The following is a 13,566-nucleotide window of genomic DNA, read 5'->3' as shown; positions in this document are numbered from 1 at the left end:
AAATAAGAATTTGTTCTTAACTGACTTGCCTGGTTAAATAAAGGTACAATTAAAAAACATGGGGAGGTAGATATGATTGTAGAACATTTAGGACGTAGGTACGAGGTGGCCGCGCCACAATAACATCTCCTTTCTCTTGAACTCTACACTCGTTCACTACTTCGCACAAATCTAAAATGGAGACGTAGGCAGAGTTCCCCCGCCATGTTTCTGTTTCCAGTCATTTCCTTTCCAAGGAAATGTAAACCTACAGGACAGTAGATCTCCAGGAAGAGGGTTGGACTGAAAACCTACAGGACGGTAGATCTCCAGGAAGAGGGTTGGACTGAACCTACAGGACGGTAGATCTCCAGGAAGAGGGTTGGACTGAAATCCCACAGGACAGTAGATCTCCAGGAAGAGGGTTGGACTGTAAACCTACAGGACAGTAGATCTCCAGATTAGAGGGTTGGACTGTAAACCTACAGGACAGTAGATCTCCAGATTAGAGGGTTGGACAGCCCTGCTCTATAACAGGGGTGGTCAACTCCAGATTAGAGGGTTGGACTGCCCTGCTCTATACCAGGGGTGGTCAACTCCAGATTAGAGGGTTGGACTGCCCTGCTCTAAACCAGGGGTGGGTAACTCCAGGAAGAGGGTTGGACTGCCCTGCTCTATAACAGGGGTGGTCAACTCCAGGAAGAGGGTTGGACTGCCCTGCTCTAAACCAGGGGTGGGTAACTCCAGGAAGAGGGTTGGACTGCCCTGTTCTAAACCAGGGGTGGTCAACTCCAGATTAGAGGGTTGGACTGCCCTGCTCTATACCAGGGATGGTCAACTTAAGGAAAAGAGTATATACATATGAGATGAGTATTGCCAGATATGTACATTTTATTAGCCATGCTGGTTAAGTGTGCCTTGAATTCTAAATAAATTACTGACAGTGTCAACAGCAAAGCACCATCACACCTCCTCCTCCATGCTTCACGGTGGGAACCACACATGCATCATCCGTTCACCTATTCTGCATCTCACAAAGACACAGCGGTTGGAACCAAAAATCTCAAACTTGGACTCATCAGACCAAAGGATAGATTTCCACCGGTCTAATGTCCATGGTGTTTCTTGGCCCAAACAAGTCTCTTCTTATTATTGGTGTCCTTTAGTAGTGGTTTCTTTGCAGCAATTCGACCATGAAGGCCTGATGCACACAGTCCCCTCTGAACAGTTGATGTTGAGATGTGTCTGTTACTTGAACTCTGTGAAGCATTTATTTGGGCTGCAATGTCTGAGGCTGGTAACTCTAATGAACTTATCCTCTGCAGCAGAAGTAACTCTGGGTCTTTTCCTGTGGCGGTCACCATGAGAGCCAGTTTCATCATAGCGCTTGATGGTTTTCACGACTGCACTTGAGTGTGCAAAGCTGTCTTCAAGGCAAATACCTCCCTAATGAATTCCCTACCTAGTGTCCTAGTTCCAACCCTAATGAAGTCCCTACCTAGTGCCCTAGTTCTAACCCTAATGAATTCCCTACCTAGTGCCCTAGTTCCAACCCTAATGAATTCCCTACCTAGTGCCCTAGTTCCAACCCTAATGAATTCCCTACCTAGTGCCCTAGTTCCAACCCAAATACCACCCTAATGAATTCCCTACATAGTGCCCTAGTTCCAACCCAAATATCACCCGAATGAATTCCCTACCTAGTGCCCTAGTTCCAACCCGAATGAATTCCCTACATAGTGCCCTAGTTCCAACCCTAATGAATTCCCTACATAGTGCCCTAGTTCCAACCCTAATGAATTCCCTACCTAGTGCCCTAGTTCCAACCCTAATGAATTCCATACCTAGTGCCCTAGTTCCAACCCTAATGAATTCCCTACATAGTTCCCTAGTTCCAACCCTAATGAATTCCCTACCTAGTGCCCTAGTTCCAACCCTAATGAATTCCCTACCTAGTGCCCTAGTTCCAACCCTAATGAATTCCCTACCTAGTGCCCTAGTTCCAACCCTAATGAATTCCCTACCTAGTGCCCTAGTTCCAACCCAAATACCACTCTAATGAATTCCCTACATAGTGCACAACTTTGACCAGGGCATGTAGTTCCACTATGTAAGGAAGAGGGTGTCATTTGGGACCAATAGGTTCTGTCCAGTCTGCATTACTGTACTCATCTTGTTGCAACACCACTTCACGCCACCAGATGGCATCAGAGCAGCAGCTCTGGACCGGGAGGATCTCTTTTACAGAGAAACATGGAGACAGAGGCACCTGATCCATCGGTTGATTGATCGATCAGTAGACTGGGAGGGACCTCTGCTGCAGAGGAACAAGGATAGAGTCATCTGATCGATTGATTAGGTTTATGGTCCGTTAAGAGGAAGATTCCCTCCACTGCTCACCATAACCTTTAGCCTTGATCCTGAACTTGGCGTAACAATTAAGGTGTTGGCTTGACAGTTGCTAAACCTGGGTTCTCGTCTTGGTTGGGGCTACTCACCGAATTCACTACAATATGCTTCCGTGGTTGGTTTCATTGTATCTCCTCTTTAAAGCTTGAATCCTTAATTGAAACAACAACTAAGCGAGCACCCCACCTGTGTTTTGGTAAAACGCTGAGGGATGCGCCTGGAGAAATGTAACCACTCTTAATACATTATAGTTTTAACTATTTTGATTTTTAGGATATATACAGCGTTTGTTTAAATTTACTTTGTTTACAAACATTTGAGTATAACAAGCTTATATTTGGGGTTCTGATGAGGTACGAGAGTTTAACCAATAGTAAAACATACATTAGTATCCCTGTCAAGCAACCCCCACTTTGTCAGTGGGTGAGTTCGTTTTGCATGGCCCGATACCCCGGTTTGGTTAAGATTTTTAAAGAACAATGGAATCGTTTAAAAAATGGAAACTCCACACCCGGGGCACCGGGCCTTGTTAAACGAGTTGCCCAGTGTGGTTGATAGTCCGGCAATCTGATAGGGTGAATCACGTTTTCAACACCCACAAAACACCTACAGTCACGGCGTTCAGATCCAATCAGATGCCAATACTGATATGTTGGCCCCGCCTCCTCTGTAGTTTCCTCCTCCAGGACAGAGCAGCCCAGCCGCAGTGTGTCCTGTTTGTGTCAACTTGACGAGTCGAGATGGCAAATGTGTTGAGAAATTCCGCCAAATTCGGGTTTTCAGGTATGTGAACTTACCTGACATTGAGTAAGTACAGCAGGAAGAGTTTAATACCTATTTCTCCGGAGTTTTGATGTCCCCATTTCGAGAACAAACAAGAATATCAGTGGTTAGATTGCATGGCTAAGTAGTTAGCTAGCTAGCCTCCCCTTCCCTGGTCTTTCAGAAACTAGAGTAAAGTTCACAGGACGATTGTGTCTGTCCTTATGTCGCGTAATGACACATTGTCAGTTTGCGTGGGCTATCTGGGCTCTATCAAGTAGCTAATATATCGTAGCTGTTATTGTAATTGTGAAAACATGTCTTGGGGGTGTGTCTGTAACTTTCTCACTCATCATATATTCACGATTCATTCATCATTATCCATAATCATGGTAGCATCCACATTAATGTAGAAGTGTTTAAAATCATCTATTCTTATTTACAATAAAAGTGACTCCAAAATGACACAATACATTATTTACCCTTCATTTCTATTGGGCACCAAATAATCTGAAACACAACCAAAACAAACCGCAAATACAACCAACCAATGTGTTGTCACAAGATTGATGTAGTCATTGTGTGCTATGAATATGTGACCAAATACTTTGTACTTCTTTAATTGACATACGTGAATTTGTCCCAATACTTTTGGTCCCCTAAAATGTGAGGTCTAAGTACAAAAAGTGCTCTAATATCTAAACGGGTCACCCGATATGGATGAAAATACCCTCAAATTAAAGCTGACAGTCTGCACTTTAACCTCATAGTCATTGTACCATTTCAAATCCAAAGTGGAGTACAGAGCCACAACAACATGACACTGTATATAGTGACTAGGGCTCCAACAACATGACACTGACCCAATGCTTGTGGAACTCACTGTATATAGTGACTAGGGCTCCAACAACATGACACTGTATATAGTGACTAGGGCTCCAACAACATGACACTGTATATAGTGACTAGGGCTCCAACAACATGACACTGTATATAGTGACTAGGGCTCCAACAACATGACACTGTATATAGTGACTAGGGCTCCAACAACATGACACTGTATATAGTGACTAGGGCTCCAACAACATGACACTGTATATAGTGACTAGGGCTCCAACAACATGACACTGTATATAGTGACTAGGGCTCCAACATGACACTATATAGTGACTAGGGCTCCAACATGACACTGTATATAGTGACTAGGGCTCCAACATGACACTGTATATAGTGACTAGGGCTCCAACATGACACTGACCCAATGCTTGTGGAACTCACTGTATATAGTGACTAGGGCTCCAACAACATGACACTGTATATAGTGACTAGGGCTCCAACAACATGACACTGTATATAGTGACTAGGGCTCCAACAACATGACACTGTATATAGTGACTAGGGCTCCAACAACATGACACTGTATATAGTGACTAGGGCTCCAACATGACACTGTATATAGTGACTAGGGCTCCAACAACATGCCACTGTATATAGTGACTAGGGCTCCAACAACATGACACTGTATATAGTGACTAGGGCTCCAACAACATGACACTGTATATAGTGACTAGGGCTCCAACATGACACTGTATATAGTGACTAGGGCTCCAACAACATGCCACTGTATATAGTGACTAGGGCTCCAACAACATGACACTGTATATAGTGACTAGGGCTCCAACAACATGACACTGTATATAGTGACTAGGGCTCCAACATGACACTGTATATAGTGACTAGGGCTCCAACATGACACTGTATATAGTGACTAGGGCTCCAACATGACACTGTATATAGTGACTAGGGCTCCAACATGACACTGACCCAATGCTTGTGGAACTCACTGTATATAGTGACTAGGGCTCCAACAACATGACACTGTATATAGTGACTAGGGCTCCAACAACATGACACTGTATATAGTGACTAGGGCTCCAACAACATGACACTGTATATAGTGACTAGGGCTCCAACAACATGACACTGTATATAGTGACTAGGGCTCCAACAACATGACACTGTATATAGTGACTAGGGCTCCAACATGACACTGTATATAGTGACTAGGGCTCCAACATGACACTGTATATAGTGACTAGGGCTCCAACATGACACTGTATATAGTGACTAGGGCTCCAACATGACACTGTATATAGTGACTAGGGCTCCAACATGACACTGTATATAGTGACTAGGGCTCCAACATGACACTGACCCAATGCTTGTGGAACTCACTGTATATAGTGACTAGGGCTCCAACAACATGACACTGTATATAGTGACTAGGGCTCCAACAACATGACACTGTATATAGTGACTAGGGCTCCAACAACATGACACTGTATATAGTGACTAGGGCTCCAACAACATGACACTGTATATAGTGACTAGGGCTCCAACAACATGACACTGTATATAGTGACTAGGGCTCCAACATGACACTGTATATAGTGACTAGGGCTCCAACATGACACTGTATATAGTGACTAGGGCTCCAACATGACACTGTATATAGTGACTAGGGCTCCAACATGACACTGTATATAGTGACTAGGGCTCCAACAACATGACACTGTATATAGTGACTAGGGCTCCAACATGACACTGTATATAGTGACTAGGGCTCCAACAACATGCCACTGTATATAGTGACTAGGGCTCCAACATGACACTGTATATAGTGACTAGGGCTCCAACAACATGACACTGTATATAGTGACTAGGGCTCCAACATGACACTGTATATAGTGACTAGGGCTCCAACAACATGACACTGTATATAGTGACTAGGGCTCCAACATGACACTGTATATAGTGACTAGGGCTCCAACAACATGCCACTGTATATAGTGACTAGGGCTCCAACATGACACTGTATATAGTGACTAGGGCTCCAACATGACACTGTATATAGTGACTAGGGCTCCAACATGACACTGTATATAGTGACTAGGGCTCCAACAACATGCCACTGTATATAGTGACTAGGGCTCCAACAACATGACACTGTATATAGTGACTAGGGCTCCAACAACATGACACTGTATATAGTGACTAGGGCTCCAACATGACACTGTATATAGTGACTAGGGCTCCAACAACATGACACTGTATATAGTGACTAGGGCTCCAACAACATGACACTGTATATAGTGACTAGGGCTCCAACAACATGACACTGTATATAGTGACTAGGGCTCCAACATGACACTGTATATAGTGACTAGGTCATCGTCTTATAATACAAGGTCACATGGTTTCAGTGACGATGTCAACTATCATTATTATATCGTTATATTATATTGTTATATTATATTATTATATTGTTATATTATATTATTATTTTGTTATATTGTTATATTGTTATATTATATTGTTATATTATGTTATATTATATTATATTATATTGTTATATTGTTATATTATATTGTTATATTATATTATTATATTGTTATATTATATTGTTATATTATATTATTATATTGTTATATTATATTATATTGTTATATTATATTGTTATATTATATTATTATATTGTTATATTATATTATATTGTTATATTATGTTATATTATATTATATTATATTGTTATATTATATTGTTATATTATATTATTATATTGTTATATTATATTGTTATATTATATTATTATATTGTTATATTATATTATATTGTTATATTATGTTATATTATATTGTTATATTGTTATATTATGTTATATTATATTATTATATTGTTATATTATTATATTGTTATATTATGTTATATTATATTGTTATATTGTTATATTATATTGTTATATTATATTGTTATATTGTTATATTATATTGTTATATTATATTGTTATATTATATTGTTATATTATGTTATATTATATTGTTATATTATATTATTATATTGTTATATTATATTATTATATTGTTATGTTATTATATTGTTATATTATTATATTATGTTATATTATATTGTTATATTATGTTATATTATATTGTTATATTGTTATTATATTGTTATATTATATTATTATATTGTTATATTATTATATTGTTATATTGTTATATTATATTGTTATATTATATTATTATATTGTTATATTATTATATTGTTATATTGTTATATTATATTGTTATATTATTATATTGTTATATTGTTATATTATGTTATATTATATTGTTATGTTATATTATATTGTTATATTGTTATATTATTAGGTTAATTTGTTATATTGTTATATTATGTTATTTTATATTGTTATTGTTATATTATGTTATATTATATTGTTATATTATGTTATATTATATTGTTATATTATGTTATATTATATTGTTCTATTATGTTATATTATATTGTTATATTATATTGTTATATTATGTTGTTATATTTATGTTATATTATATTGTTATATTATGTTATATTATATTGTTATATTATGTTATATTATATTGTTATATTATGTTATATTATGTTATATTATATTTGTTATATTATATTGTATATTATATTATTGTATTATTATATTGTTATCTGTTATATTATATTATTATATTGTTATATTATTATATTGTTATATTGTTATATTATATTATTATATTGTTATATTATTATATTGTTATATTATATTGTTATATTTATATTGTTATATTATATTATTATATTGTTATAATTGTTATATTGTATATTATATTGTTTATATTATTATATTGTTATATTGTTATATTGTTATATTGTATATTGTATATATATTGTTATATTATGTTATATTATATTGTTATATTATGTTATATTATATTGTTATATTGTTATATTATATTGTTATATTGTTATATTATTATATTGTTATATTGTTATATTATGTTATTTTATATGTTATTGTTATATTATATTGTTATATTATATTGTTTATATTATGTTATATTATATTGTTATTGTTATATTATATTGTTATATTATGTTATATTATATTGTTATATTGTTATTGTTATATTATATTGTTATATTATGTTATATTATATTGTTATATTGTTATTGTTATATTATATTGTTATATTATGTTATATTATATTGTTATATTATATTGTTATATTATGTTGTATATTATGTTATATTATATTGTTATATTATGTTATATTATATTGTTATATATGTTATATTATGTTATATTTATGTTATATTATATGTTATATTATATATATTATATTATTGTATTATTATATTGTTATATTGTTATATTATATTATTATATTGTTATATTATTATATTGTTATATTGTTATATTATATTATTATATTGTTATATTATTATATTGTTATATTATATTGTTATATTATATTGTTATATTATATTGTTATATTATTATATTGTTATATTATTATATTGTTATATTGTTATATTATATTGTTATATTATTATATTGTTATATTGTTATATTGTTATATTGTTATATTATGTTATATTATATTGTTATATTATGTTATATTATATTGTTATATTATGTTATATTATATTGTTATATTATATTGTTATATTATTATATTGTTATATTGTTATATTGTTATATTATGTTATTTTATATTGTTATTGTTATATTATGTTATATTATATTGTTATATTATATTGTTATATTATGTTATATTATATTGTTATGTTATATTATGTTATATTGTTATTGTTGTATTGTTATATATATTGTTATATTATATTATATTATATTGTTATATTAAGTTAATTCGTTATTGTTATATTATGTTATATTATATTATTATATTATTATATTATATAATATTATATTGTTATATTAAGTTAATTCGTTATTGTTATATTGTTATATTATGTTATATTATATTGTTATATTGTTATATTATGTTATATTATATTGTTATATTAAGTTAATTCGTTATTGTTATATTATGTTATATTATATTGTTATATTATATTATATTGTTATATTGTTATATTATGTTATATTATATTGTTATATTAAGTTAATTCGTTATTGTTATATTATGTTATATTATATTGTTATATTGTTATTGTTATATTGTTATATTATATTATTATATTGTTATATTATATTATATTATTATATTATTATATTGTTATATTATTTATATTGTTATATTGTTATATTATATTATATTGTTATATTGTTATATTATATTATATTGTTATATTGTTATATTATGTTATTTTATATTGTTATATTAAGTTAATTCGTTATTGTTATATTATGTTATATTATATTGTTATATTGTTATATTACGTTATATTATATTGTTATATTATATTGTTATATTATGTTATATTATATTGTTATATATTGTTAATTCGTTATTGTTATATTATGTTATATTATATTATTATATTATATATTATATAATATTATATTGTTATATTAAGTTAATTCGTTATTGTTATATTGTTATATTATGTTATATTGTTATATTATGTTATATTATATTGTTATATTGTTATATTATGTTATATTATATTGTTATATTGTTATATTATGTTATATTATATTGTTATATTGTTATATTATGTTATATTATATTGTTATATTGTTATATTATGTTATATTATATTGTTATATTAAGTTAATTCGTTATTGTTATATTATGTTATATTATATTGTTATATTGTTATATTATATTATATTGTTATATTGTTATATTATGTTATATTATATTGTTATATTAAGTTAATTCGTTATTGTTATATTATGTTATATTATATTGTTATATTGTTATATTATATTATATTGTTATATTGTTATTGTTATATTGTTATATTATATTATTATATTGTTATATTATATTATATTATTATATTGTTATATAATTTTATATTGTTATATTGTTATATTATATATATTGTTATATTGTTATATTATATTATATTGTTATATTGTTATATTATGTTATTTTATATTGTTATATTAAGTTAATTCGTTATTGTTATATTATGTTATATTATATTGTTATATTGTTATATTATGTTATATTATATTGTTATATTATATTGTTATATTATGTTATGTTATATTGTTATATTATGTTATATTATATTGTTATATTAAGTTAATTCGTTATTGTTATATTATGTTATTATATTGTTATATTATATTGTTGTTCTTTGGCAGGTGTGTTGTCCCAGTTGTCCATCCACAGTAGACATGGGAGAGAGTGTGTGTCGCCGTGCTTCTCTCTGCAGCAGAGAAACAGCTCTACCTCACCTAAGATCAAGGTGGACCTGGACAACAGTACAGGTAAACCCCTGCACAGCTTCTTTACCTGTCCCAAATGGCACCCTGTACCCTACATCAGGGTAGACAGCCCTGGTCATGGAGGTACTGTTTACATCAGGGTAGACAGCCCTGGTCATGGAGGTACTGTTTACATCAGGGTAGACAGCCCTGGTCCTGGAGGTCTCAGGTACTGTTTACATCAGGGTAGACAGTCCTGGTCCTGGAGGTCTCAGGTACTGTTTACATCAGGGTAGACAGTCCTTGTCCTGGAGGTCTCAGGTACTGTTTACATCAGGGTAGACAGCCCTGGTCCTGGAGGTACTGTTTACATCAGGGTAGACAGTCCTGGAGGTCTCAGGTACTGTTTACATCAGGGTAGACAGCCCTGGTCCTGGAGGTCTCAGGTACTGTTTACATCAGGGTAGACAGCCCTGGTCCTGGAGGTACTGTTTACATCAGGGTAGACAGCCCTGGTCCTGGAGGTCTCAGGTACTGTTTACATCAGGGTAGACAGTCCCTTGTCCTGGAGGTCTCAGGTACTGTTTACATCAGGGTAGACAGCCCTGGTCCTGGAGGTACTGTTTACATCAGGGTAGACAGCCCTGGTCCTGGAGGTACTGTTTACATCAGGGTAGACAGCCCTGGTCCTGGAGGTACTGTTTACATCAGGGTAGACAGTCCTGGTCCTGGAGGTACTGTTTACATCAGGGTAGACAGTCCTGGAGGTCTCAGGTACTGTTTACATCAGGGTAGACAGCCCTGGTCCTGGAGGTCTCAGGTACTGTTTACATCAGGGTAGACAGCCCTGGTCCTGGAGGTACTGTTTACATCAGGGTAGACAGCCCTGGTCCTGGAGGTCTCAGGTACTGTTTACATCAGGGTAGACAGCCCTGGTCCTGGAGGTACTGTTTACATCAGGGTAGACAGCCCTGGTCCTGGAGGTCTCAGGTACTGTTGTCTTCAGGGTAGACAGCCCTGGTCCTGGAGGTACTGTTTACATCAGGGTAGACAGCCCTGGTCCTGGAGGTCTCAGGTACTGTTTACATCAGGGTAGACAGCCCTGGTCCTGGAGGTCTCAGGTACTGTTTACATCAGGGTTGACAGCCCTGGTCCTGGAGGTCTCAGGTACTGTTTACATCAGGGTTGACAGCCCTGGTCCTGGAGGTCTCAGGTACTGTTTACATCAGGGTTGACAGCCCTGGTCCTGGAGGTCTCAGGTACTGTTTACATCAGGGTAGACAGCCCTGGTCCTGGAGGTACTGTTTACATCAGGGTAGACAGCCCTGGTCCTGGAGGTCTCAGGTACTGTTTACATCAGGGTAGACAGTCCTGGTCCTGGAGGTACTGTTTACATCAGAGTTGACAGTCCTGGTCCTGGAGGTACTGTTTACATCAGGGTAGACAGCCCTGGTCCTGGAGGTCTCCGGTACTTCATGGTTCTGATTTAACCGACCTGGAAGACCAGGGGTGTGGAATTTAGGACATCACTGAACTGATATATTGTTATATTGTTGTAACTACACCCCAAAAACTCTAAATGTCTCAGATTTTCCCCAGACCTCATAAATGTTCTCCTGATGTGGTTTCAGCGTTGGTGTGGACTTCCAATTGTGTTGTTTTTTCTTCTATCAAACAAATGTGATTTTGAGAGTGAAAACCTGAAAAAACAGAAACCTGGGAAAACTAAATGGAATCAGGCAACAATTGTAATCGTTTGTTATAGGGCCCTCTTCCCTATATAGTGTACTGTTTTAAACCACATCCCTATATATTTGTTATAGGGCCCTCTTCCCTACATAGGCTACTATTTTAACCACATCCCTATATATTTGTTATAGGGCCCTCTTCCCTACATAGGCTACTATTTTAACCACATCCCTATATATTTGTTATAGGGCCCTCTTCCCTACATAGGCTACTATTTTAACCACATCCCTATATATTTGTTATAGGGCCCTCTTCCCTACATAGGCTACTATTTTAACCACATCCCTATATATTTGTTATAGGGCCCTCTTCCCTACATAGGCTACTATTTTAACCACATCCCTATATATTTGTTATAGGGCCCCTCTTCCCTACATAGGCTACTATTTTAACCACATCCCTATATATTTGTTATAGGGCCCTCTTCCCTACATAGGCTACTATTTTAACCACATCCCTATATATTTGTTATAGGGCCCTCTTCCCTACATAGGCTACTATTTAAACCACATCCCTATATATTTGTTATAGGGCCCTCTTCCCTACATAGGCTACTATTTTAACCACATCCCTATATATTTGTTATAGGGCCCTCTTCCCTACATAGGCTACTATTTTAACCACATCCCTATATATTTGTTATAGGGCCCTCTTCCCTACATAGGCTACTATTTTAACCACATCCCTATATATTTGTTATAGGGCCTTTATTTAACTAGCTAAGTCAGTTTTAAGAACGACGATTTACAACGACGATCTACCGGGTCAGACCTGGACGACGGGTTACGGTTTGCACCACAGGGATTAGGCTGCCATTGGTTGTCTCCCCCTCCTCTCATCCCTCCTCCTCCTTTCCCCCTCCCCCTCCTCCTCCCTCTCCTCCACATCCCCCTCCCTCTCCTCCTCCTCCCCCTCCCCCTCCTCCTCCCTCTCCTCCACATCCCCCTCCCTCTCCTCCTCCTCCCTCTCCCCCACTCCTCCCTCTCCTCCATATCCCCCTCCCTCTCCTCCTCCTCCCTCTCCCCCTCATCCTCCTCCCTCTCCCCTCTCCTCCCTCCTCCTCCTCATCCCTCTCCCCCTCCTCCCTCTCTCTAGGTGTAGCTGTGTTGAGGATGCAGAGCCCCCCTGTCAACAGTCTGAGTCTGGACTTCCTCACTGAGTTCTGTATCAATCTGGAGAAACTAGAGATGGATAAGAGTTGTAGAGGTCTGATCATCACCTCGGTCAGTACACACACACACACACGTCCTGTCACAAAACCATACACTATAACTCCCCCCCCGTGTGTGTGTGTGTCCCAGACCCTCTCCAAGGTGTTCTAGGGCTAGACATCATAACTCTCCCTGTGTGTGTGTCCCAGACCCTCTCCAAGGTGTTCTCTGCGGGGCTAGACATCATGGAGATGTATGGGAAAAGTCCGGAGCGCTGTGGAGAGTTCTGGAAGGCTGTTCAGGAGATGTGGCTCA

At 35.4% G+C, this 13,566-nt stretch overlaps 1 protein-coding gene across 1 annotated transcript in view; it reads left to right on the top strand.

Moving 5' to 3' along the window:
- The first annotated feature begins 3,016 nt into the window (after nucleotides 1-3,016).
- The window catches only part of LOC109887018 (enoyl-CoA delta isomerase 1, mitochondrial), a 16,737-nt gene continuing 6,187 nt past the window's right edge, over nucleotides 3,017-13,566 (top strand). The window contains exons 1-4 of the mRNA XM_031820341.1: nucleotides 3,017-3,171; nucleotides 10,289-10,414; nucleotides 13,196-13,323; nucleotides 13,461-13,566. The exon at nucleotides 13,461-13,566 is cut by the window's right edge and continues 41 nt beyond it. Coding sequence (XP_031676201.1) covers nucleotides 3,129-3,171; nucleotides 10,289-10,414; nucleotides 13,196-13,323; nucleotides 13,461-13,566 — 403 coding nt within the window. The 5' untranslated portion in view covers nucleotides 3,017-3,128. The remainder of the gene's footprint in view (nucleotides 3,172-10,288; nucleotides 10,415-13,195; nucleotides 13,324-13,460) is intronic.

The sequence above is a fragment of the Oncorhynchus kisutch genome, unplaced genomic scaffold (genome assembly GCF_002021735.2).
Source record: "Oncorhynchus kisutch isolate 150728-3 unplaced genomic scaffold, Okis_V2 scaffold3257, whole genome shotgun sequence".
NCBI lineage: Eukaryota > Metazoa > Chordata > Actinopteri > Salmoniformes > Salmonidae > Oncorhynchus > Oncorhynchus kisutch.
Note: the sequence above shows the minus strand (reverse complement) of the source record. Positions and strands in the feature narration are given on the sequence as shown.